Source organism: Staurois parvus, unplaced genomic scaffold, assembly GCF_062004578.1.
Source record: "Staurois parvus isolate SC_StPar_1 unplaced genomic scaffold, SC_StPar_1.0 ptg003638l, whole genome shotgun sequence".
Lineage (NCBI taxonomy): Eukaryota > Metazoa > Chordata > Amphibia > Anura > Ranidae > Staurois > Staurois parvus.
In genome coordinates, this window is record NW_028321434.1 from 10,962 (window position 1) to 36,702 (window position 25,741).

A 25,741-nucleotide genomic window follows, 5' to 3' on the forward strand; every position below is an offset into this window, starting at 1 on the left:
TGTGACTGGATGTCCCAGTGATCACATGCTCAAGAGCCAGTCCCACCGGCTACAGATCACTAGTGGGTGCCAAGAGCAGTGCACTCTTGGCACAAAAACATCAGTCGCCCAGTAAAGCACATGTGTGGCATGCGGGCACTAAAGCCCACCCTTTTGCCACTGCATCTGCTACATTACACAGGCGACAACAGGTAAAAAGTTAAAAACAAACAAGCTTAACTTGTAACCAATAAAGTTTCCAAAAGAAGTCACAAACCATTTACTCACCACTTTGGAATTTTCTTTGTATCGGAAAGCGAGCTGATAGGCTGCAAACACTAAAGGGGGTAACGTGTAGCGTATTCGCTGGTTCCCGCCAGCACCAAAGTGCTTCCGAGCAGTATTCAGGATCTAAAAAAAAAACCATACAAATATTAAGAAAGCTGGCATAATAAGACAGCAAGCATCTGCTGCAATCCTTGACAATTCAGTAATTCGTTGTACCGAGGAACTGGGCTTAGACTGTCAGGGACGGTCATAGAAATACAAATTTAATGAAGGTATGCATGTTCTATAAAGAGAGGACACATCCGAATTTTACCAATGAGGCAATGAAGGTGTGCTACCTACTAGAGCCAGGCTACAGCTGCATTTCTGTGCAGAGAATGAAAGCCGTGATTGGTTGCTATGGGCTTCTGTCCCGTTTCTTTTCTTTGGCTCCAGGCAGGAACGCAATGCAAGATTAGGGCAATAACATGGATAGCACATCACAGTGGTGCTAGAGCAGTGGTCTCAAAACTGTGGCCCGGGGGCCAGATGTGGCCCTTTGCTTGCCTTTACCAGGTCCTTGGGGCACTATTCCACCCACTGATGCAAGGCACTATTCCTACCACTGACACCAATGATGGGGCACTATTCCTCCCACTGACACCAATGATGGGACACTATTCCTCCCACTGATACCAATGATGGGACACTATTCCTCCCACTGACACCAATGATGGGGCACTATTCCTCCCACTGACACCAATGATGGGGCACTATTCCTCCCACTGATACCAATGATGGGGCACTATTCCTCCCACTGACACCAATGATGGGGCACTATTCCTCCCACTGACACCAATGATGGGGCACTATTCCTCCCACTGACACCAATGATGGGGCACTATTCCTACCACTGACACCAATGTTATGGAACTATTCTTCCTACTGTCACCAATGTTATGGAACAATTCCTCTCACTGACACCAATGATGGGACACTATTCCTCCCACTGACATCAATGATGGGGCACTATTCCTACCACTGACACCAATGATAGGGCACTATTCCTCCCACTGACACCAATGTTATGGAACAATTCCTCTCACTGACACCAATGATGGGGCACTATTCCTCCCACTGACATCAATGATGGGGCACTATTCCTACCACTGACACCAATGATGGGGCACTATTCTTCCTACTGATACCAATGTTATGGAACAATTCCTCTCACTGACACCAATGATGGGGCAATATTCCTCCCACTTATACCAATGATAGAGCACTATTTATACCACTGAGACCAATGTTATGGAACTATTCTTCCCACTGACATCAATAATGGGGCACTATTCCTCCCACTGACACCAATGATAGGACAATATTCCTCCCACTGACACCAATGTTATGGAACTGTTCTTCTCACTGACACCAAATGATGGGGCACTATTCCTTTCCCGGATACCATTGGTGGGGCACTATTCCTACAACGGACACCAATGTTATGGAACTATTCTTCTCACCGACACCAAAGATGGGGCACTATTCCTCCCACTTCCACCAACGATGGGGCACTATTCCTTTCCCTGATACCAATGATGGGGCACTATTCCAAGAACTGACACCAATGATGGGGCACTATTCCTCCCACTGACACCATTGTTATGAAACTATTCCTCCCACTGACACCAATGATGGGGTGCTATTCCTTTCCCGGATACCAATGATGGGGCACTATTCCTCCCACTGATACCAATGATGGGGCACTATTCCTCCCACTGATACCAATGATGGGGCACTATTCCTCCCACTTACACCAACGATGGGGCACTATTCCTCCCACTTCCACCAACGATGGGGCACTATTCCTCCCACTTCCACCAACGATGGGGCACTATTCCTTTCCCTGATACCAATGATGGGGCACTATTCCAAGAACTGACACCAATGATGGGGGCACTATTCCTCCCACTGACACCATTGTTATGAAACTATTCCTCCCACTGACACCAATGATGGGGTGCTATTCCTTTCCCAGATACCAATGATGGAGCACTATTCCTCCCACTGATACCAATGATGGGGCACTATTCCTCCCACTTACACCAACGATGGGGCACTATTCCTTTCCCTGATACCAATGATGGGGCACTATTCCAAGAACTGACACCAATGATGGGGCACTATTCCTCCCACTGACACCAATGATGGGGCACTATTCCTCCCACTGACACCATTGTTATGAAACTATTCCTCCCACTGACACCAATGATGGGGTGCTATTCCTTTCCCGGATACCAATGATGGGGCGCTATTCCTTTCCCGGATACCAATGATGGGGCACCCTTTTTCCCCCTACTACCAACAATGGATCACTATTCCTCCCACTAATACCAATGACGAGGCATTGTTTATTCCCATTGACAATCGGGGTATTTTCTACTCACACTGGCCACAGTCCGGCCCCCTCAAAGTCTCAAGGACAGTAAATCTGCCCTTCGTTCGGAAAGTGTGGAGACCCCTGTGCTAGAGGATTAAACCGCCTAATGTAATGCATCCCAGTTCCTTTTCAAGACTTAACACTGATCTGAATGAAAGGGAACTGCAAGTTCTACAACATACCGGCTTGTACACAGCACAGCTAAACGCGGTTACTAAGACACATTAACATTTATCAAATGACTTATTCCAAGATACTGCCAAGAGGTTTTACTGCAGAGAAATTTACAGGTTTTGCTTTTTTTTTTTAAAAAGTGAGGCCTAATTGGACAGGTCTAAATAGACGCAGCTCCTGGGAAAGCCAATTATAGCCGCAGATTGCGAAAGCGCGTAGGCTTTCCTTAGAGGTGAGTTATGGAGAAAAGTCTTGAAACCCGGGGAATGGCATTGATATGGTATATGAGATCAGAATACAGAAATTTCAAAGAGGTACCCCCAGTTTTTCCATCACGACCAGCACATGAAAAGTACTCATCTGGGCAGTAATAATATCAGATATGGCAGGCCGCTCAAGAGCACATCAAATTGCTACCCATGTACTATATAATTTTCTGTACGAAAAATATGAAACTGCCGAGAGATTAACACAGGAACAAAAGATAACAAATGTACGCAAAATGCAGACTGGATCTGAAATTAAAACTCACATTTACAGCTTGAAAGAAAAAAAAAAATCCTGCTGTGCTGCCAAATGGACTAACCCAAAAATGAAGTGGCTGCTAACACTCAACTATAATCAAGTAGTAAAACCAATGTGTGAAAAAAGATGGCGCTGCGCTACTTCCCTAAAAAAGAGTAAACCTCAATAAAACAATAACACATAAATCAAAAAAACTACTGATAGATGAATGAGTGAACAATGACCTAAAACAGAAAATGAGTGAACAAAATCACATAAAACAGAAAATGAGTGAACAATCACATAAAAAAACAGAAAATGAGTGAACAATGACATACAAAAACAGAAAATGAGTGAACAATGACATACAAAAACAGAAAATGAGTGAACAATGACATACAAAAACAGAAAATGAGTGAACGACATAAAAAAACAGAAAATGAGTGAACAATGACATACAAAAACAGAAAATGAGTGAACAATGACATACAAAAACAGAAAATGAGTGAACAATGACATACAAAAACAGAAAATGAGTGAACAATGACATATAAAACAGAAAATGAGTGAACAATGACATAAAAAAAACAGAAAATGAGTGAACAATGACATACAAAAACAGAAAATGAGTGAACGACATACAAAAACAGAAAATGAGTGAACGACATACAAAAACAGAAAATGAGTGAACAATGACATAAAAAAGAAAATGAGTGAACAATCACATACAAAAACAGAAAATGAGTGAAAAATGACATACAAAAACAGAAAATGAGTGAACAATGACATACAAAAACAGAAAATGAGTGAACAATGACATACAAAAACAGAAAATGAGTGAACGACATAAAAAAACAGAAAATGAGTGAACAATGACATAAAACAGAAAATGAGTGAACAATCACATACATAAAACAGAAAATGAGTGAACAATGACATAAAAAAACAGAAAATGAGTGAACAATGACATATAAAAACAGAAAATGAGTGAACAATGACATAAAAAAACAGAAAATGAGTGAACAATGACATACAAAAACAGAAAATTAGTGAACGACATACAAAAACAGAAAATGAGTGAACAATGACATAAAAAAACAGAAAATGAGTGAACAATCACATAAAAAAACAGAAAATGAGTGAACAATGACATACAAAAACAGAAAATGAGTGAACAATGACATACAAAAACAGAAAATGAGTGAACAATGACATACAAAAACAGAAAATGAGTGAACGACATAAAAAAACAGAAAATGAGTGAACAATGACATAAAACAGAAAATGAGTGAACAATCACATACATAAAACAGAAAATGAGTGAACAATGACATACAAAAACAGAAAATGAGTGAACAATGACATATAAAACAGAAAATGAGTGAACAATGACATATAAAACAGAAAATGAGTGAACAATGACATAAAAAAACAGAAAATGAGTGAACAATGACATACAAAAACAGAAAATGAGTGAACGACATACAAAAACAGAAAATGAGTGAACGACATACAAAAACAGAAAATGAGTGAACAATGACATAAAAAAGAAAATGAGTGAACAATCACATACAAAAACAGAAAATGAGTGAAAAATGACATACAAAAACAGAAAATGAGTGAACGACATAAAAAAACAGAAAATGAGTGAACAATGACATAAAACAGAAAATGAGTGAACAATCACATACATAAAACAGAAAATGAGTGAACAATGACATAAAAAAACAGAAAATGAGTGAACAATGACATATAAAAACAGAAAATGAGTGAACAATGACATAAAAAAACAGAAAATGAGTGAACAATGACATACAAAAACAGAAAATTAGTGAACGACATACAAAAACAGAAAATGAGTGAACAATGACATAAAAAAACTGAAAATGAGTGAACAATCACATAAAACTGAAAATGAGTGAACAATCACATACACCAAGTAACTAGTGTGCACAATAATATCCACAGGAGTGAAACAAGTGGCAATAAGGAGAAAAATGTGGTCAAAAAGTGAATGCAAAAAAAAAAATCAAATGTCGGTGGATAAATAGCATAAAGATACCATATTAGAAGAACCAAAAGCACTGTCAATGGTGATAAAAAAAAAAGTGGCATAAGAAAATGACAAAAAAATATTAAACGTGGCCAGATAGTGAATAAGAAAAATCATCAAGTGTGCAGTGGATAAATGAGAAAATGTTGTCAAATGGCGATATAAAAAGGTGACATAAAAAAGTGACAACAAACAAAAACGTGGCCAACTGGTAAAAGGACATCAAGTGTTAAGTGAATACATCAAAGCATATAAGAAAAGACAATAGGATCAACGGCGAAAAAAATGGGCGACAAATAAGTCCCAAAAAACAACAGTCACAAAAAAAAACACAGTCCCTAGAAAAAAAAAAAAAGTCTACCCCCCCTCAAAAACAAAAAAAAAAGAAAGTCCCCCAAACAGAAACAGTCCCAAAAATAAAAAAAAATCCCCAAAAAACAAAAAAAAAGCCCCCCCCCTCCAAAAAAAAACCAGTCCTACACCATTTGTTATTTGGGACTGGGGGTGGTATGGGGGGGGGGTGGGAGTGCTTTTAGGAAAGTATACACTGTAAGTAGCTACAAAGAAACTGCAGCAGAATGCCAACACAGATATAACAAGGAATGATAAAAATGTTAAAGCTGAACTCTCGGCTTCATTGAACTTTACACAGTTTGTATGGACCAAGCTGGTACAAACAAACCATTTGCTTGGCCAACAGATGCAGAGTCTCTGATCGCTGTACCTTCAGACATACACAGTACGCAGTTATCTCGCAGCAGGCAGGTAACGTCCCATCCTGGCACAAAATAGAGTCGATCTGAGCGCTGCTCATTCATTCACAGGGAGCTTTGTAGTCTATGAATGAATACAAGGCTTCTTCTGAATGGCTGAAGTGGAGAGGCGGATGGATGATGTCACAATCTCAGATTCAGCCAATCACAGATAGGCCGGATTTTGTTCTGGGAGTGGAACAGAAAGTTCCTAACCCACTGCTAGAACACAAACGGAGCTGAAGATACTTACTGTTCATACAGCGTTCCCAGCTGTTCCATCTGTTCGGCTGCTTTCACATTGGTCCGTTTTTCTTCCGCTTTTGCATTAAAAAAAGCGTAAGAAAAACATGTGACCGTGTATTTCTATGGAACTCTTCCCACTAGTCCGTTGGGGGTCAGGTGCGGTTTTTAAAATGCTGATTTCTGCATTTTTGGTGCAGTGAAAAAAAATTAATACACAAAATAAAAAGCAAAACTGCACCTCTTCATTGAAATGCATGGAAAATGCAGCAATAACACATCAAAAACACATCAGCGTTACGTTTCTGGTGCGGTGTTTGAATCGCATGTCCTAGAAAAAAAAAAAAAGCGCTGAGAATCTCTGTGAAGTAAATCATTTGTTTGTACCAGCTTGGTCCTAACAAACTATTTAAAGTTCACTAAAAATCAGAGATCAGCTTTAAAAACTAATTTTAAAAATTAAAATTCGGAAAAAAAAAAAACAAAAAAAAAACAAAAACTCCAGACAATTGTGATACACATTGCTTTAGCAAACTAAAAAAACTCGGGGGTAGAGTTTACATTTACTTTAAAATTTAATTAACGATCTCGAAGAATCAGGTTTTTAAAAAAAAAAATCATCCAGCAGATGCTCCATCGCCCGGGTTTCTTTCTGCAATGAAGCTCCTTATTTGCATTATAAAAACTCTGTGGCTGAGACCATCTCTGCAGATCCTTGAGTTAATTCCAAACTCTGATTGATTTCCTACTATGTAAACCAGTCAAGATACCAAGGAGGGCTCTCCTGCAAATGCTAAGCGATTCATTATCTCATTCATTACTTATTTAATTGGTTTGGATTGATAAAACAGCTACCGGCAGGCAACAGGCAAGGATTTCCTGCGAAAACAAGAACGGCCCCTAATTCCCAACCTGCACCCATTCTGCGCTGGAGACGGTGCTCTAATTAATTCCTGTGTTTTGGTCTCTGTTTCCATTACTTCCTGTTCTGTTTCTTATTAATTCCAGATGTTCAGAATATGCTTCATAAAAGGAGTTCCTTGTCTTCCAAAAAGGGAAACTTTATGTACTTAACAGCAAAGGAAATCCTAGAAAGTAATATGAATATCCACCCATATTCATAACAAATATTAAATATCCACCAATATTCATAACAAATATTAATATCCATCCATGTACTGTATATACCTTTCCAACAATCATCTGATAAATTTAACACAGAGTAGATAACAATGAAAAATAAAATAGTATTTCTGTATTCACTGTAAAATTTGTCCATTGAGGGACACCGGAAGTCTTTCAGGTTATATTGCCACCTACAGGAGGACTGGACACTGGCAAACAGAAGAACTGTAGGCCAGCCCAAGGTAGCAGGGAGCGTCAAGTGATACAAAAAAAGGTCAAAACTGTGTGGGGGGGGGGGGGTGAGCTGATGGAGAAAGTGAAAGTACAGTTGTTATGTGGGGGCAGGATGAGCTTCTCTAACGAGGGTTTTCAGGGATCACCTAAAATTGGACAGAGTAGGAGATAAACAGATTGGGGTAGGGCGTTCCATACGATGGGAGAGGCTCAGGAGAGGTCCTAGAGGCAAGCATGGGAGGAAGTGACAAGGGAGCTAGAGAGCAGGAGGTCTGGGAGGAATGAAGAAAGCGATTTGGTTGGTATTTTGAGACTAGGTTAATGATTTAGCTGGTTGTTGAAAAACAGATTGGGGTAGGGAGTTCCATACGATGGGAGAGGTTCAGGAGAGGTCCTACAGGCAAGCATGGGAGGAAGTGACAAGGGAGCTAGAGAGCAGGTGTGGGAGGAATGAAGAAAGCGATTTGGTTGATATTTTGAGACTAGGTTAATGATTTAGCTGATTGCCAAAAAACAGATTGGGATAGGGAGTTCCATACGATGGGAGAGGCTCAGGAGAGGTCCTAGAGGCAAGCATGGGAGGAAGTGACAAGGGAGCTAGAGAGCAGGAATTCTGGGAGGAATGAAGAAAACGATTTGGTTGGTATTTTGAAACTAGGTTAATGATTTAGCTGGTTGTTGAAAAACAGATTGGGGTAGGGAGTTCCATACAATGGGAGAGGTCCTACAGGCAAGCATGGGAGGAAGTGACAAGGGAGCTAGAGAGCAGGTGTGGGAGGAATGAAGAAAATGATTTGGTTGGTATTTTGAGACTAGGTTAATGATTTAGCTGGTTGCAGAGTTGTGGATGGTTTTGAAAGTTGTTAAAGTCCTACTAAGCCCAGGACCCTGCAATGACTATATCTGGTCTCCCACAGCCTAAAGTGCCAGTGAGGGATCCTGGAAGAGGGAGGGATCGGGGCTGCTCTGTGCAAAACCACTGCACAGAGCAGGCTATTATGACATGCATGTTATTTTAAGAAACAAAAAAAAAACTAACCTTTAATACGTCCAAAAGCAGTCCAACTGAGGGGCTGGCAACACAGCAAACAACTGCTAACAGGTACAAGAAAACAAGAGATAATTAGGGAACTGCCCACGAAAAGCTGCATGAAGGATCTTTCGCCTAAAGCTGGCTTCAGACGAAGCCACAAAAGTCCACCTAGTAGAACCTGGAGAACGTGTGAACAGAAGACCAGGAGGCAGCCTTGCAAACCTGGAATAAAGTTGTTTAGTGTGAAAAAGCCCAAAAGATGCTCAGAAACCTAGGAGCGTGCACCTTGATGTTAAAAGGTGGAACCTGATCCTTGAGACTATGAATGATGGTATGTCTGCACCAACTTGAGAAAGTGGAAAAAGCTGCAGCATTCATACGTGGTCCATCTGGAATTACAAAATGGTAAGCCACCACTAAGACTTCTGGCAAATCAGATCTATAAACTTCAGAAGAGGAAAAAGGAAAGTGAACGTCACCTCTGCAGGGTCAGCAAGTAACGGGACGATTTGTGTCATAATATCTCGCATGACTGTGGTAAAAGAACTCAGTCGAAAGAGAGTCGGGCACAGCCACAACAAATGGAGCCAAAGAGGACTCCAAGGTCAGAGAACAACACGACTCCAGGCTGTAGAAGACATGCTGCAAACAGTCCAAGAACCGATAGTAGAATGTAAGCTGGGCCACCTATACAATGGGACTATCCTCCATTTGCCTAGAATTATTATTATACAGTGTTTATAAAGCGCCAATGGTTTGCTCAGCGCTGTACATTACAATGGGAGACAATACATGAGACAGTACAATAACAATACGATACACAAGGGGTTCGAGGGCCCTGCTCCTTGGAGCTTACATTCTAGGAGGGAGGGGATAGTGGTACAGGAGGAAAAGCTGTGGGGGATAGAGTGGTAGGAAGAGTGAAGGAGATCGGCAATTAGCAGGGGCGGGGTAGGCTTCCCTAAAGGAGGTGGGTTTTCAGGGTGCGCCTAAAGGAGAGGAGAGTAGGTGTTAGTCTGATGGATTGGGGTAGGGAGTTCCAGAGGATGGGTGATGTCCTGGAGGCGGGCATAGGAGGAGGAGAGCAGGGAACTAGAGAGAAGGAGGTCTTGTGAGGAGCAGAGAGTGCATTTTGGGTGATATTTGGATATTAAGTCGGAGATGTAGTTTGGGGCGGTATTATGGACAACTTTGTACGTCAGTGTAAGCATTTTGAATTTGATAAGTTGGGCAATCGGAAGCCAGTGGAGGGATTGGCAGGTGGCGGAAATGGAGCGGTTGGTAACGTGGATGAGTCTGACTGCCGTATTCAGGATAGACTGAAGCGGGGATAGTCTGTGGTGAGGCAGGCCAGTGAGGAGGGAGTTGCAGTAGTCCAGTCGTGATATGATGATGGAGTGGATGAGTTGTTTAGTGATTTCTGGGATTAGGAATGGGCGTATTTTGGCGATGTTGTGGAGGTGGAGTCTGCATGAGTTTGTTAGCGATTGGACTTGGGACAGGAAGGATAGATTGGAGTCAAGAGTGACACCAAGTACTCTGGCTTGCAGGGTGGGCCTGATGGCCCAGAATCAGACTTGCTGTGACCGCATGACCATATAGGCTCAGGGTAAGAGGCAAGACCTCAGGCATTCACAAAAACCCACTACAGGGTGAATCACATTACAGGGGGCACTCCTAGGGCGGGGACCATCATTACCATGCTAGTGAATACAATAAGGCGGATGTCTGTGATTTTTCCACAGCAAGTCTATGAGCATGGATGGCTCTGCTCACCTTCAGTACCTGGGGTTCAACTGGTGGTGGGGAGGAACTACTCGTTCAGTAGAATATATAGTACTTGTTATGATGTACACAAAAAGGTATCAACTGGAACAATGCTAAAATGTAAAGTTAAAATGTAAGATGGTATATTTGAATTTTGTGGGAACATAACATTTAAGAGAAGGAAAGATGTAGGCTGCCTTCAAAAGCAGGAGACACCTGGAAGTACCGGCAAGTATGTTTGATGTGAAAGGGATTGCCGTTTCCACTGCTTTTATTTGTGAGTGTAATCATTTCAAATAAAGTACTTTGTTGATTTTAATACCCTACACTTCGGATGTGTTTTCGTTCTACAAGCCGATCCAACTTCAATGAGTGGAGGAGGGTTAAGAGGTGGTTCTTCGGGAACATAACCGGAGGAGGAAAGAAATGCCATTTGTTCCTGAACTGGAGGGCACACTGGATGATGAGCAGGTGCTGGAATTGGGGATGCACGCTGAACATGTTACACCCTAAATATGGGTGTAACATGTTCAGAAATGTGAACTAATCCTTTCAGATGTATTTATAGGTCTTGGGTGCTGAAAGGAGAACCCTGTAATATTGAGAAAATAATGCAAAATATATACATCTAAAAAGGGAATATGTAGTCAAATGATTGGCTGTTGCTAGCATAACAACACACAGAGAAGATCGATCAAAGATTCCAGGAAAGCGTGTGATCCAGGGGGTCTCAGATTCCACGTAAATTGGCAGACTGGATAGCTATCCGTTTTCCACGACATGCGGTGGTATAAGCAGGATTCTTTCGACTTTTAAAACAATTTTATAACAATTCGGAATATGGCCCAATTTTCCCCAGCTGGACCTTCTTTTCTTTTTCCCCAAAACCCCAACTGCTGTATTTTTCTGCATAGTGGACGGAAAGAGGAAGTTCTGGGTATGAGGGACACAGAAAGCGCAAATATGGAGTTGTGTTCTTATACAGTGCACAGGGGACACTCATCGAAAATTGCTTCTATTCAATGAAAATGAAGTGCTGTCAGCCGCTCGTGTCCAAAAGATAAACCACCGTTGGAAATGTTACAAGTCTCGGCAGGAGAAAACTTAATCAATGCCTTCCCGCTGGAAGACGAGCGGTGTGAACGGACTGTCGGTGACCTTGTTTAAACTGGAGCGGCAGAAGACAACTGAGAAGTCGATCTCCCCAGGTTTTGTACGGCTTTACATTAAACTTTGCATCGTCACAGGAAAGAGAGGAAGGATGTCTATTATATTATTACATACACAGGAAGGCTGCCAATGGCTGATCATGTACATTGCCAAGACAAGTTCAGGACACAGCAAAATGGTGGCAAAAGTAGCTCTTTAGGCATAACTATTGTATTTACAATAACTGGAAATAATAATCAGAGCTGAAAGAAAACAAAAAAAACAAAAAAAAACACCTGTACATCAAACACAAGTACTACTACAGCTTTGTGACCCTGTCAAGCCCCCAAAAGAAATGTAAATGGGCCATCCCTGCAATAGAAGAGGTAGTATACTCGCTTCTCTGGCATCCCACGGGCAGCACAGTGGCTAATTGGTTAGCACTTCCGCCTGGCAGTACTAGGGTCGTTGGTTCAAATCCCAACCATGGCACCACCAGCCTGGAGTTTACATGTTCTCCCTGTGCCTGCGTGGGTTTCCTCCAGGTACTACGGTTTCCTCCCACACTCCAAAGACATTTTAGGTTAATTGGCTCCTGTCTAAATTGTCCCTAGTATGTGTATGTATGAATGTGAGTTAGGGACCTTAGATTGTACAGCCATGGAGGGGGGTTAGGGACTGATGTGAATGTACAATATATATGTAAAGTGCTGCGTAAATTGACGGCGCTATATAAGTACCTGAAATAAATAAACTAAAAATAAATAAATCCCATGCCTCCTACCTCCCCTTCCTTCCAGTGCTCCATAAAGCTGGCTATACATGGAAAGAATGTCAGCTGATTGAGAGAAAATATGGTGGTTGAACGGAAGTAGATCAGTAGAAGCCAATACAGGTTTATTGATTATTATTATTACTACGAGTTTATATAGCGCCAAAGGGTTTGCTCAGCGCTGTACAATAGGGGGGGACAATACATGGCACAGTACAACAAAGACAGACAGCGTACGAGGGGTAAGAGGGCCCTACTCTTACGAGCTTACAATCATTGATGTACTGCTACCCCCTTATGTGATCGTGTACGAGCCTGGCGAATGGCCACTAGGCCCCAGGCACTGCGTCAAATGAGGAGGTCACATGCTCCCACATAGCGGGGACCATCAGGTATTTTGCAGTGGTTCTGACAGTGCATAAGGGCAGTGCAGGGAAGGTAACTGTGTCAGGGCGTAAAGAGACCCAGTCACCTTGCTTGTTCCCGGCAAAGTGACCGAGTCCCTTTAAAGACTTAAAATAGTAGAGACAACAAATGGCAGTTCAATTACTCTCTGAAAAAATTGAAAGCTCGAGAATATTTCTCCGTGCAGCAAAAGATTATGGCATTCTCCTCTAATACAACCTGACAAGAGGTCTGTCATCAAAATGAAAAAGAATTAAAAAAAGCCACACGGGGACATTCAGAACGACCATCTTCACTGTCACCCTGACATCCTGTGTGATCTCAGAATATCAAAGAGGATATTAAAAATGAATAGACGGGGGGGGGGATGTACGTGGATATTGGATGCTAAAAAAGTAATTTACTGCAAACACAAAAGGCTCTAAGCATTGCAGACAATGAAAGCAAAATATCCCTGTCCAGGATAATAGAGCCAGATCTCTAACAACTGAGATCCAGCTGTCATATTTGGGTGAATATTCCGCTTAATTACGTCGCATTCATTGAGCTGTCACTTTCGCGGAAAAGTATAAAATTGAGAGAGATAATTTATTCCTAGCAAGCATTTTGAGCATAAAACATGATTATTTAAAAGAGTAAAGCACAATACTTGTCTTGTCCAACTAACCGTATAAAAGAATCAACAGTCCAAATCTGTTCCTTTAACCCCTCGCCTACAGGGCACTTATACCCCCTTCCTGCCCAGGCCAATTTCCAGCTTTCAGCACTGTGATTGACAATTGCGCAGTCATGCAACACTGTACCCATATGACATTTTTATCATTTTTTTGTGACAGATAGAGCTTTATTTTGGTGGTATTTAATCACCTCGGGGTTTTTTATTGTTTCTTAAATAAATTTAAAAAACACTGAAAATTTTGAACAAAAATACTTTCTTAGTTTTTGTTATAAAATTTTGTAAATAAGTGATTTTTCTCCTTCACTGATATGCGTGAATGAGGCTGCACTGATGGACACTGATAGGTGGCACTGATGCACATTGACAGGCATCACTGATGGGCACTGAAAGGCAGCACTCATATATGCCACTGATAGGCGGCACTGACTGGCATTGATGGGTGACACTGAAAGGCAGCTCAGATGGGCATTGATATGTGGCACTGATGGGCACTGATAGGTGGCATGGATGAGCACTGAGAGCTGGCACTGATAGACACTGACAGGTGGCGTTGCTGGGGCTACACAGATCATCAGTGCTCTGATGATCTGTGTACATGTCCCCTCCGAGGAATGCCGATTACTAGCTCTCTTCTCCCCTGTCAGCATGACAGCTCGTGAGGAGAGAAATGCCGATAACCGGCATTTCCCGGTTTACATGTGATCAGCTGTGATTGGACACAGCTGATCACATGACCGAGCTGACAACTTCAGCTCTTTCCATGTATCGGTGATCCGCTATGTCCGAGGGACACAGCGCACTGCCGATTGTCACACGGCGCGCTATGGGAGCCGCGCATGCGCGGTTAGAATGGGAGGACGTCATATGATGTCCTCCCAGAACGAGAGAACCGCCTTGCATCCGTCATTTTACTATATGGCAGGCGGGAGGCGGTTAAACCTGGAAAGAACCCTCAATACTTGGTCCAGGCTCGATATCAGAGCAAGACGACTGATGGTGGTTATGCCCCTTCATTAGCAGGCTGGAGTGCGCGGTTAGTCATCAAAATGACGGCGTCATGTCAGAGCTTACAGAGCTTCAAAGAGGGAAAATTGTTGGTGCCGCTTAGATGGTGCCTCTGACTGAAGTTGCCAATTTATTTACCGGGTCACCAGGTACAGAATCAGAGGTTATGGCAGCATATACAGTTTCTGGGAAACCGTTGTCTGATAAGCACAAGCGCGGTCGAGAGCGACAAAAGGATATTGCGCAGGATTGTGACCCGGAATAAGAAAACAACTGCTGCAAAAGTGACTACAGAGCTCAATCTCAGTCTTCACGGAAACTGTATGCATGTATGTGAGCTGGATGTGTTAAACTGACACACTACACTTAACCACTTCCAGTCCAGACACTGTCACCCCCTTCCTGCCCAGGCCAATTTTCAGCTTTCAGCGCTATCACACTTTGAATGACAATTGCGTGGTCATGCAACACTGTACCCATATGAATTTTTTAGCATTTTTTTTAGACAGATAAAGCTTTACTTTGGTGGGATTTATTCACTTTTTATTTTTTTTCCTATGTAAATGAAAAAGTGTTTTTCTTATAAAATTTAGCAAATAAATAAACTATCATAAATCTTTGCCAAAATTTATTCCGTTATCGTTTTAGTAAAAAAAATAAATAAATAAAAGAACCCACATTAGTGTATAACCAAAAACTATTAATTTAAAAAAATTTTTAGTACATTTTTTTTACATAGTCACCCTATCAGTACAGTGTCAGAATGGTGACACTGTACTACTTGTGGGGGGTGATGAAGATTTTTTTTTTTTTTTTTTAACACCGATTGCTTTTACACCCATAAAGGCTGTAAAAGCAATCATTTCTCCTCTCTGGCTGCATTCTTGCTGCCATTGAGAAATACTGTGTGAGCTGTGATTGGTCACAGCTTGTCACATGGTACAAGGCTGTTGTGAATAGCTTTGTACCATGAGACCCATATACACATAGCAAGATGTCACTTCTGACATAATTGCTTACTTACTACTCTGCATGTGATCACTGATTGGCCAATCAGTGATCACATAATCGGGACCTCGCACAGTTCCACTGTGTCCAGAGGACATAGCGGGCACCGGATCGCGGTGCTGCGGGCTCCCAGGGAGTGCGCACAAGCAGGGGGCGGGGAGGCCGTTTAGAAACGGCCATCTGACCCTGCACTGGAAGTGGTTAAAAATATTTTTGATGACGGGTCCACTTTAAAGTTTTAAAAAAGGTGGACTTTCACTTGAACATTTCTTGAAACTGGAATCTTCAGGGTCAGTATTATTGTTTTCCCGAATGGTTTTCAATCTATGGACTGAATTGTGTGCCATTTACAAGACCAAATCTGTGCAGTAGAAAGGGTCGCATTGCAGGTTTTCAACGTTTGGCTTGCAGATAATTATTTTGGGAATAGATGGAAATAAGGGCTCTGTCTTGCTGCATCAGCTGCAAATTAACTGTGGTTTGACTTTGTATTGGGAAGAGAACATTCAGAGACTTGCTGTCCTCTTCATTCCTCTAGCACAGAATGACTACTAATTCTTTTAAAAAGATCACAAGTACTAAGTGTCTCTCCCACCATACTGAAAGCCGGATGTTTCTTTTTGTTTTTGCTCAGTCAGCACTGGTCATATTCATTCAGGTCCGTCAGTAATCGATGCTGTAATAGCGATCGGAGGCATTTTGCCCAAATAGCTTATTTAACTTTAGCTGAATGTCATTATTATTATTATACAGTATTTATAAAGCGCCAATGGTTCGCTCAGCGCTGTACATTACAAAGGGGGACAGAACATGTGACAGAACAACACCAATACAATGCAAAACATGAGGGGATTGAGGGCCCTGCTCTTTCGAGCTTACAATCTAGGATAAATCTGTACATTGACCGGTCTTATCTGCAAAACGATCTGTAATTCTTTGCAGTGAGTTCTCTAAACTATGCACCTCTGCCAGACAGTGGAGCCAGGTCACTGACCTCATTTGAAAGGCATAAGAAATCTTTAACCTTTGGGTTATCTTATCTCCTACAGGAGGATAAGACACTAACAAGAAAAACAAACTTCACTTTTTAGGATATTCCAGCAACGTCTAGTCTTTATGAAGCAAAGGTTTAAAGGAAAAAAAAAAATCAGCCGTAAAACGGTAGTAAAGGCCAAAAGGAAAAAAAAGAAAAAGAAAAAAAAAAAAAGGGAAGAAAAAGGAAAAAAAAGAAAAAGAAAAAAAAAAAAAGGGAAGAAAAAGGAAAAAAAAAAATAAGGACTCTCGGGTGGTTTCTATCATTATGTACCACATACTAGCAAATTATGACAGACATACCTTTAAACCCTCCAGCAGTGGACTGTCACTGCTGTTGGCGCTCCCTTCTTCGCCTGGTCTTCCTTCCAGGTATGCAGGCTCCAGTCATTTGAATGCCTGGGCCGCAATGACGTCACTCCTACTCATGCATTCAGGAGTCACGGTTGCAACACAGCACTCTCAATGGATGGTATACTCCAGTATGCCCTCCATTCAAGGTGAAGTGTACATACAGGCACTGGCCTCTACTACAAAGGTGAATATCTCCTAAATGGTTCACGTTTAGAAGATATTCACTGTACCTACTGGTAAGCCTTATTATAGGTAGGTCTGCCAGTGTCCAATCCTCCTGTAAGAAACAGAATTCCTGTGTCCCTCAATATAAATGAAAGAAAACACATGGGGCAAATATGTACAAGTAACAGATGTTACGAAGGAAATCAAGAATTATAAAAACTAGCACATAGGTTTCCTCACCAGGTACTGTTGATCGGGATCATCCGACCTCAATAGGTGAATAAAGCGGCCCACAAGGCCCTGCTCTTCTGCAAAGTCCTCTGGATCGGGGTCTTCGGCTGGCTGGTCTGGTTGGTCTTGGATCAGTGTTGACACTAAATTCATGATAGCATCCACCTATAAAGCAAGGAAGGCAATCATATACCTATACGTAGCAGAATTTCAGTAAGGTTTTCTAAAACTTGCCAAAAACCAGCCACAAATATCGACGTCCATTTTGACCTGTTCTCAAAAGTAATTATAGAGTGTCGTAATGAACCAAAACAAAATTGTGTGACATTTCATGCTGAAGCACGCTCATGATTGGTATAATTTGTAGGATGGTTCACCAGTTTCTACTGCAAACAGCCAAACACAGGCCAGAATGCTGAACAATCTTTCCAATTCCAAGCATGGTATCAGTTGTGTTTAGAAGAAGGTGCAGAGCTAAACATAAATACGAATATATTAAAAAAATAATAATATAAATTATAAATACAACTATAGATTATTCCAAAGTGTCCGTATAAAAAGAAAATGGTCCAAAAAAGAAAAAACTCTTAATATTTAAGTGCAATGAAAAAAGTCTGCGTACCCAAGTGACCACACAAGAGAAGACAAATCGCTATTATTCAAACATCAAGTAGAGAACATCATCCATCCTAATCTTCCACCAGAAAAAAAGAGAAAATATGTGACCATTTATGAAGATATGGTCATACAGCCCTAAAGATCACACCGACGCCTGGCTTCCACAGATCTCCCAATGGGTGTCCGATCAAGGGCTCCAGCAATCCCCACAGACAAAAAGCCATACAAAAAAGGGGAAAAGAGTTTCATAGTAGTAGCAAAATCAAGTTCAAGATTTTTTAAAACATTAAAAAGTACACACTCACTAGGATGTGAGGCAAAAAAAAGCAAATTCACAATGTGTCACAAATATCGATCAGCCGTTGTCTCGCTTCCGGTGTCAGCGCGTGTGCAGAGGTCACTACCGCCGGCCCCCCCACTAACACGTTTCGTCATCAGGGGGAGTGGCCTTTAATAGAGGGCTCATCTTCTCTTGTGTAGATACATGAGCACACGTACTTTTTTTTTTTTTATTACACTTTTTATGTGGGGGGTTTTTTTTTGGACCATTTTCTTTGGGATGATATAGAGTTGTGTTTAAAAAAAAAAATTATAAAAGAATACAGTTATAATTTGTATTCGTAATTTATGTATTTAGCGCTGTGCTTTTTATACACCTCTGAAGATTTGGTACCGAAGATCCTAGTGCTAGCAGCTTTTTTTTTTTTTTTTTCTGCTTCTTTTTTTGGTACTACTGCACACGGAGTTTCCCCTTATACATGGTATCAGTTTTGCCCTGCTCTATTAAGTACACATCACAGACTGAAGATCGCTTGACAACATTGTCTAGTGTGTGAGGACTGAATGATCCCTAGTGTCATAAAACACACTTTAAAGCCCAGGATGTCAGGGACTGACCCCCCCCCCCCCCCCCCAGGGTTAGTCAAAGCACCCTAGAATCACATGAAACTCCTGCAGATAACATGGGCAGCACAGTGGCTAAATGCTTAGCACTTCCCCCTGGCAGTACTAGGGTCGCTGGTTCGAATCCCAGCCACAGCACCACCTACCTGGAGTTTGCATGTTCTCCCTGTGCCTGTGTGGGTTTCTTCCAGGTACTCCAGCTTCCTCCCACCCTCCAAAGACATGCTGGTAGGTGAATTAGCCCTAGTATGTGTACATATGAATGTGAGTTAGGGACCTTAGTGTAGTACATTGTGTAAAATACATCTAGCTCAGTAATTTTCTGGCTTGGTCAATATTGTACGCCCCTTGAGGGTTAGGGACTGATGTGAATGTACAATATATATATGTAAAGCGCTGCGTAAATTGACGGCGCTATATAAGTACCTGAAAATAAGTAACAGTGCCACTTTCTGCAGAATTTAGCACCCACCCACTACCTAAGGAAAAGGAGCTGTCGTCACATGACAGGACATAACACTGCAAGGAAAAAAGTAGCCATACCAAAAAAAATGGTGGTGGGCTTTAAATTTACAGCAACATCTATACATGGAAGCTCACCAATGTTGGTGAATCAAGCATAACAAAAAAAATAAGATGGCAAGCAGCTCTTCCTGGCAGGGAAGGTGCAATTACTGAAACCTGGGACAAGGGAGAACATGGTATCTCGAGGCTGGAGTGCAGACATTACCTGTTCCTGAGAGCCGATCTCTGTGTTGTGCTCCAAGGCACTGCTTAGCACATAGCAGCTCATACTCTTTCTAGACTCATAGTCAAAGTACTCGAACAGCGGATGGAAGTGTTTGAGCTTTAGCACAGTCAGAATATTGTTGTACGTGTCCACGGGAATCTTCAGAAGTCGGGTGAGCTCCTTGGAGACGGCGCTGCTGGTGGCAATGCTAAAAAAGAGAAAGAAAAAGAAGCTATAGTGTATGTAGGGCTCTCTTTTACAAACAGGACCAGGTGCTTCCAAAGTTCTCTGACTACCATACAGTGAAGGAAATGCGTATTTGCTCCCCTGCCGACAGGTGTCTTTTATACAGGTAACAAAATGAGATTAGCAGCACTCCCTTTAAGAGACTGCTTCTAATCTCAGCTTGTTACCTGTATGAAAGACACCTGGTAGCCAGAAATCCTGCTGAATGAAAGGGGATCAAATACTTATTTCCCTCATGAACATGCAGATCAGTCATTTGTTAGACGCATTTCTGCTGAATTTGTTTTTGTATTCTGTCTCTCAGTGTTACAATACACCGAACATTCGATTTTTAAGACTGATCATTTCTTTGTGAGGGGCAAACATTCAAAATCAGCAGGGGATCAAATACGCATTTCCTTCACTGTATGTTTATGCAGAGCTAGACACTTTCTCTAAGACTTTGCCTTGGGGAAGAGTACTGGAGAGCTGAACTTAAATAATAATCTATTTAAAACAACCTTGTCGTGGTAAAACAATTCAAATGAAGCAGGAGAAGATCTATCCTACTCACCTCTTCAGTGGTCCAGGTCTAATACCTTCTCTCTATTCCGTATGATGCAAACCTTCATCAATCTCTTTAGCATTCACATTGTACATTTTTAAAGGAGAAGTTAATCTTTTACGAAAAATATATATTTTTTTTATAAGACATTGCACCCACGTTCAGTAGATTACAGGTGCAATGCCTAGATTCTGCAGACACTCCATAAGCGGTCTGCCTATACCTTGTATGGGAAAGAAGTTACTGAATAGCAGAAAGAATCAATGGACTACAAGAGTGCTCACCAGGAGTGTCAGGACAAGTGATTGGAGGAGAGCAGGTTGAGTTCCCAGCACTGCTAGAGAACTGATCATGCGGTGCTCTCATGTCTAGTGTGGTCAGTTTTAATAGGAAAGCAGAGGGACTGGCAGGAACACCAGGGATTTCACACAAAGTGTCAGGAATGGACTTGCCAGTAATGGTGGGACTCACCTGCCTTGTGGGCTGCAGTACCAGGGCTGGCCAGCGGGTGCTCTCAGCAATCAGAGACTCAACCCTGCAGTCAGCCAAAACACCTGAGGCTGATCACAGGTGTATTTAAGGGATGGCCAGACCTGCAGTCTGTGCCTTGGTGTGTGTTTTTCTATGGGCCCCTATATCTTGTTACCTGCATTCCTGTTCCTGTCTGACTGATTCGTTGCCGACCCTGCCTGATCCGGACCTCTGCTGACTTCTCCTGTTTGATCCCTGGCTTGTGACCCCGACCATTCTCTGCCTGACCCCCTGTACCTACCTGCCCGTTAGTTGCTGTACCCGGCTGGTGACCTAACTACTCTCTGCCTGCTCCTCCTGTTCCTACCTGCCCGATTGTTATTGACCCGGCCTGCCTGACGACGCTTGGATTGTATGTATGGTTATCTGTGGGTGGTTTGGTTCGTTTGCACTGTGTTATGTTTTAGTATTGCACTGCGTTTATGTATTGTTAGTATTAATAAATTATATTGTTTATAACATATCTGAAGCCTGCGTTTCCCTGCGTCAGTTCACATATCTCTGGTCATACCCTGGAGCCCTGACACAAAGGAAGCAATACAAAGAGAACAGGATACTTTTTCATACAAGTACATGGTACAGCAGGCGCATATCAGGAATATGAAATGCTGGGTTTACATACTCTTTAATGCTGGAAAGCTGTGGTTTCCCCAAGTGTGGTTTCAGTTAAAGGATATGCTGCCCTGACATCCATCACTAAGTAAGCACACCTAAACTGTTGCTGATCAGGAGTATGACTGTGTCCCATCCCAGTGCACCCCATGTAACAGCAGATTTCTGAACTGTATCACTGGCCATGACACTGAATGATACCTCTGGTTTACATGGAATGTGCAGGTACAGTAAACCTTACCACAGTGCTGGTATAATAACAAGTCCTAAGCAAAAAACTTGCAATAACTCCCTTTAGTAAAAACACAAAAAAATCAAATCTAAGGTCCACAGGCCAAAATATGTCCAGTATTTCAAACGCTTCCAAGTGCAAGCCAGAAAAATAAATCTGGGTTCAAGAAAATCCTCATCAACACCACTCAGCGGGATAAAGTGTCCCTGCTGCCTAGCGGAATAAAAATCTCTACACGTGCAAATGACTAAGAGCAGAAGAAAATTGTGCATAAGGGCTCTCAAAGCCATCATATATTTATCCTGGAATGTGCATGGCGCTTTTTAAAGAGAAATTTGCTCCTAGAAGTACATTCTCCGTGAGTGAACAGCTACCCATACCCAGGGAGAACTTTAGAGGCTCCATGGCCTGGAGGATGCAGCAACCATGAGGAACCCATTATGGGTTCTAGGCAAAATGGCTTTGTGTCAGGGAACGCGGCGTCTCCTCGTCCGGCGCAAGTGCACTGGCGACAGCTCACGCCGGGACACAAGCACCAGGTCCCGGCGGGCCGCAGATGACAGGACGCCGAGCATGCGCAGTAGGAGCCTTGGACGGCCAATGACAGCCCGGGGGCGCGTCCTGGACGGCCAATGACAGTGCAGGGCGCAATATTTAAAGATGCCCTGCACTGTCACTAATCGCCGCAAGGTCCATCTGTGATCCTGAGTTCCTGTACCTGCATTTTGACCCTGATTGACCCCGACTACGCTGCCTTCTCCTGTGCTTTGACCCGGATTGTCCTGACTACGCTGCCTTCTCCTGCATTTGACTCGGATTGCCCTGACTACTCTGCCTTCTCCACTCCTGATCCTTGGCTTGTTTGACCTATCTACGGACTGACTTATCCTGCTGACCCTGCGTGTGACCTGACTACTCTCTGCCTGCCGATTCTGTACCTCGCTTACCCCACGGGACCGCTGCCCGTGACCCATCCTGCTAGGTCCCGCAGTCCTCCTCACATCTGGCTCTCCCGGTACCTATACATCCCCGGAGGTTGCCTCTGCCACTGGTAGGCCTGCTCGGAGGTCGTGACCTGGCCCTGGTCGGTTACAAGTCCATCCCCACCATCAGGGGCCCTGGTGAAAGCACAGACCGGGACTTAGATTCCACGCTTTGGGTAGGTCTGTCCAGTGGGCTGCCAGAGGCACCACCTGGCGGATCATAACACTTTGCCATCTAGCAGGCACAGGCCAGCCTCCTGATAATGAAGTTGGACAGGCAAACAGCGAACAGAACAGGAAGGCACTCAGCAGATAGGAGCCTTGAAATTAGATGTACAGTCCAAGTAAGTAGTGCAGGACCTGGAGCAAAGACAGGGTCTGCTGGAAGGGGCACAGTGGCCCGGAGCAGTAACTATGCAATTCTTCATGAATAAATTCCTAAAGGGCATCATCCTCATCTAGGCAAAATTTACAGGAGTGGGTACCCTCCCCCCCCCAAAACAAAAAAGTGTAGTGGGAGTGAAGTCCTGCTTTCAGCCTCTTTTCACACAGGTCACCTGAAAAACTGACAGGCGGACCCAACCAGACCCTCCATTTTCCTCTATGAGCAGTTGGATGTAAACGGACAGCTGGTCCGTTTACATCCGACTGCCTATAAAGGAGAGCGGGCTGTATCCGTTCTACGTAAGCGGAGCAGAGATGGACCCGTCATCCGGCAGCTCCGTTCAGCAGGGAATTAGGGGGCAGATCCCCTGCTGAGCAAAACCGGATCCGGCCCGTGTGATAAGGGCCTTAAGCTTTAACGCAAATGTGTTTTTGGGCAAAGAATCACATTTTCTTTATTGCTTCATTCGCAGTTGCACACTTACCATTCTTTCACTCCCATCGATCCAGTTGGCCGGGGAAAGCAAAGAAAATACTCAGTACATCACAGTATTAACCGCTCCCTGTCCACCTTCTAGCAGAAATATTGCTACGGGGCAGCACAGCTGCGCAAAATCACGTATATATACACATGAGTTTGCATTTCCGGGTAGGGGGCGCGTGTGTGCTTCCTAACCGCGCCGCCATTCGAGGCCGCACCTGTCAATCACCAGGTGCCGGCCGGTGATTGCCAAGGATCTCCAAAGGGGGGGGGGGGGTAGAACTTTCAGTAAACAGTTCTCGTGCACAGTGCTTTGAATGGCTGTGCACAGCTGTGCTTACAGTGAAGTACACAGACACAGCCCCAAGTAAAACAGCACACAGTTAACCCTTTGATGGCCCCAGATGTTAACCCCTTCCTACCCAGTGCCATTAATACAGTGTCAGTGCTTTTTATTAGCACTGATCACTGTATTGGTATCACTGGGGATGTCAGTGACACCAAGTCAGTCCCCCTAGTGTCAGATTGCCTGCCGCAGTCCCGCTATAAGTTGCTGATTGCCGCCATTAGTAAAAATTGAAAAAAAAAAAAAGTCCCAGTATGTATACCGCCATTTGTAAACATAACTTTCACGTAAACCAATTAATTAAATTTACTAATTTAGCAGAGACATGGAGCAGAATACAGTTTGTCTTAAATTTATGATGAAATTTAATTTTTGAAATTTTTTTTACTGGACATGTGTAATAACAAAAAGTCAAAAATATAGTTTTTTTCGGTCTTTTTGTTTATAGCACGAAAAATTAAAAAAAAAAAAAAACAACAACAACACACACACAGGCCATCAAATACCACCGAAAGAAAGCTCAATTTGTGGGAAAAAGAGGCCACAAATTTTATTTGGGTGCAGCGCTGCATGACCGCGCAATTGTCAGTTAAAGTAACGCAAAAAATGGCCTGGTCAGGAAGGAGGGTAAATCCTCTGGAGGGCGAGGGGTTAAGAAGCATGGGACAGTGCTGGGGCTTAGTGATTGGTTCAGCACTGTCATGTGGAAACAGGGAGAGACACCTCAGCTCTGAACAGAATGTATCACAGCCTACCCAGGGCCTAAAAGGGGAAGGCAAGCGACTTCAAAATAGGTAAGTACCTTTCCTTTTACAGGGTAGACAGAACAGGTTTTAAAATGGAGGTGGAAGTAGATTTAAAGTGGAACTTAAGCCCAGAATTAAAGATGGACAAACAGGCAGGAATTTTGCATGCAGAAGACACATGGTTTGTCTTTTCTGCATCAAAAAGCAGCACAGTGGCTAAGTGGTTAGCACTTCCACCTGGCAGCACTAGGGTTGCTGATTGGGAGTCAAAGCCACGTCACTACCTGCCTGCTTGGGTTTCCTCTGGGTTCTCCGGTTTCCCCCCACATTTCAAACACATGCTGGTAGTTTAATTGACTTCTTCCTAAATTGCTCCTAGTATGTATGAATGTGAGTTAGGGACCTTAGATTGTACGCCCCTTGAGGGTTAGGGACTGATGTGAATGTACAATATAGATGTGAAGCGCTGCGCAAATTGATGGCGCTATATAAGTACCTATAATAAATGATAAATTAAAGATACTTACCTGCCTTTCCACACACGTGCAGCTCACTGTACAAGTTCGGCAATCTGACTGAACTCATGCGAAAGAGCGGATATGATATTACCCCGCCAGACAATGACAGTGGCTGGCGATTGAGACCCAGAATCTGGCTGCACAAAGATGTCAGCAGCCAGGCGGTGAGCTGGGGGACGCCACATCGCTGGAGCCAATGTGAGTAAAATTCTACTTTAAACTTATTTATTTATTTCAGGTACTTATATAGCGCCGTCAATTTATGCAGCACTTTACATACATATTGTACATTCACATCAGTCCCTAACCCTCAAGGGGTGTACAATCTAAGGTCCCTAACTTACATTCATACATACACATACTAGGGACAATTTAGACAGGAGCCAATTAACCTACCAGCATGTCTTTGGAGTGTGGAAGCTGGGCTACCCGGAGGAAACCCACGCAGGCACAGGGAGAACATGCAAACTCCAGGCAGGTGGTGCCATGGTTGGGA

The 25,741-nt window shown here is 42.9% G+C and overlaps 1 protein-coding gene across 1 annotated transcript in view; it reads right to left on the reverse strand.

Annotated features, from left to right (window-relative positions):
- Positions 1-267: 267 nt before the first annotated feature.
- Positions 268-25,741, reverse strand: part of LOC149427589 (vacuolar protein sorting-associated protein 35-like) — a gene marked incomplete at its 3' end in the record, with an annotated part of 79,551 nt that continues 54,077 nt past the window's right edge. Inside the window, exons 11-13 of the mRNA XM_089667874.1 lie at positions 19,623-19,830; positions 17,381-17,536; positions 268-390 (exon numbers count right to left, since the gene is read on the reverse strand). Of these exons, the coding sequence (XP_089524000.1) occupies positions 268-390; positions 17,381-17,536; positions 19,623-19,830 (487 nt within the window). The remainder of the gene's footprint in view (positions 391-17,380; positions 17,537-19,622; positions 19,831-25,741) is intronic.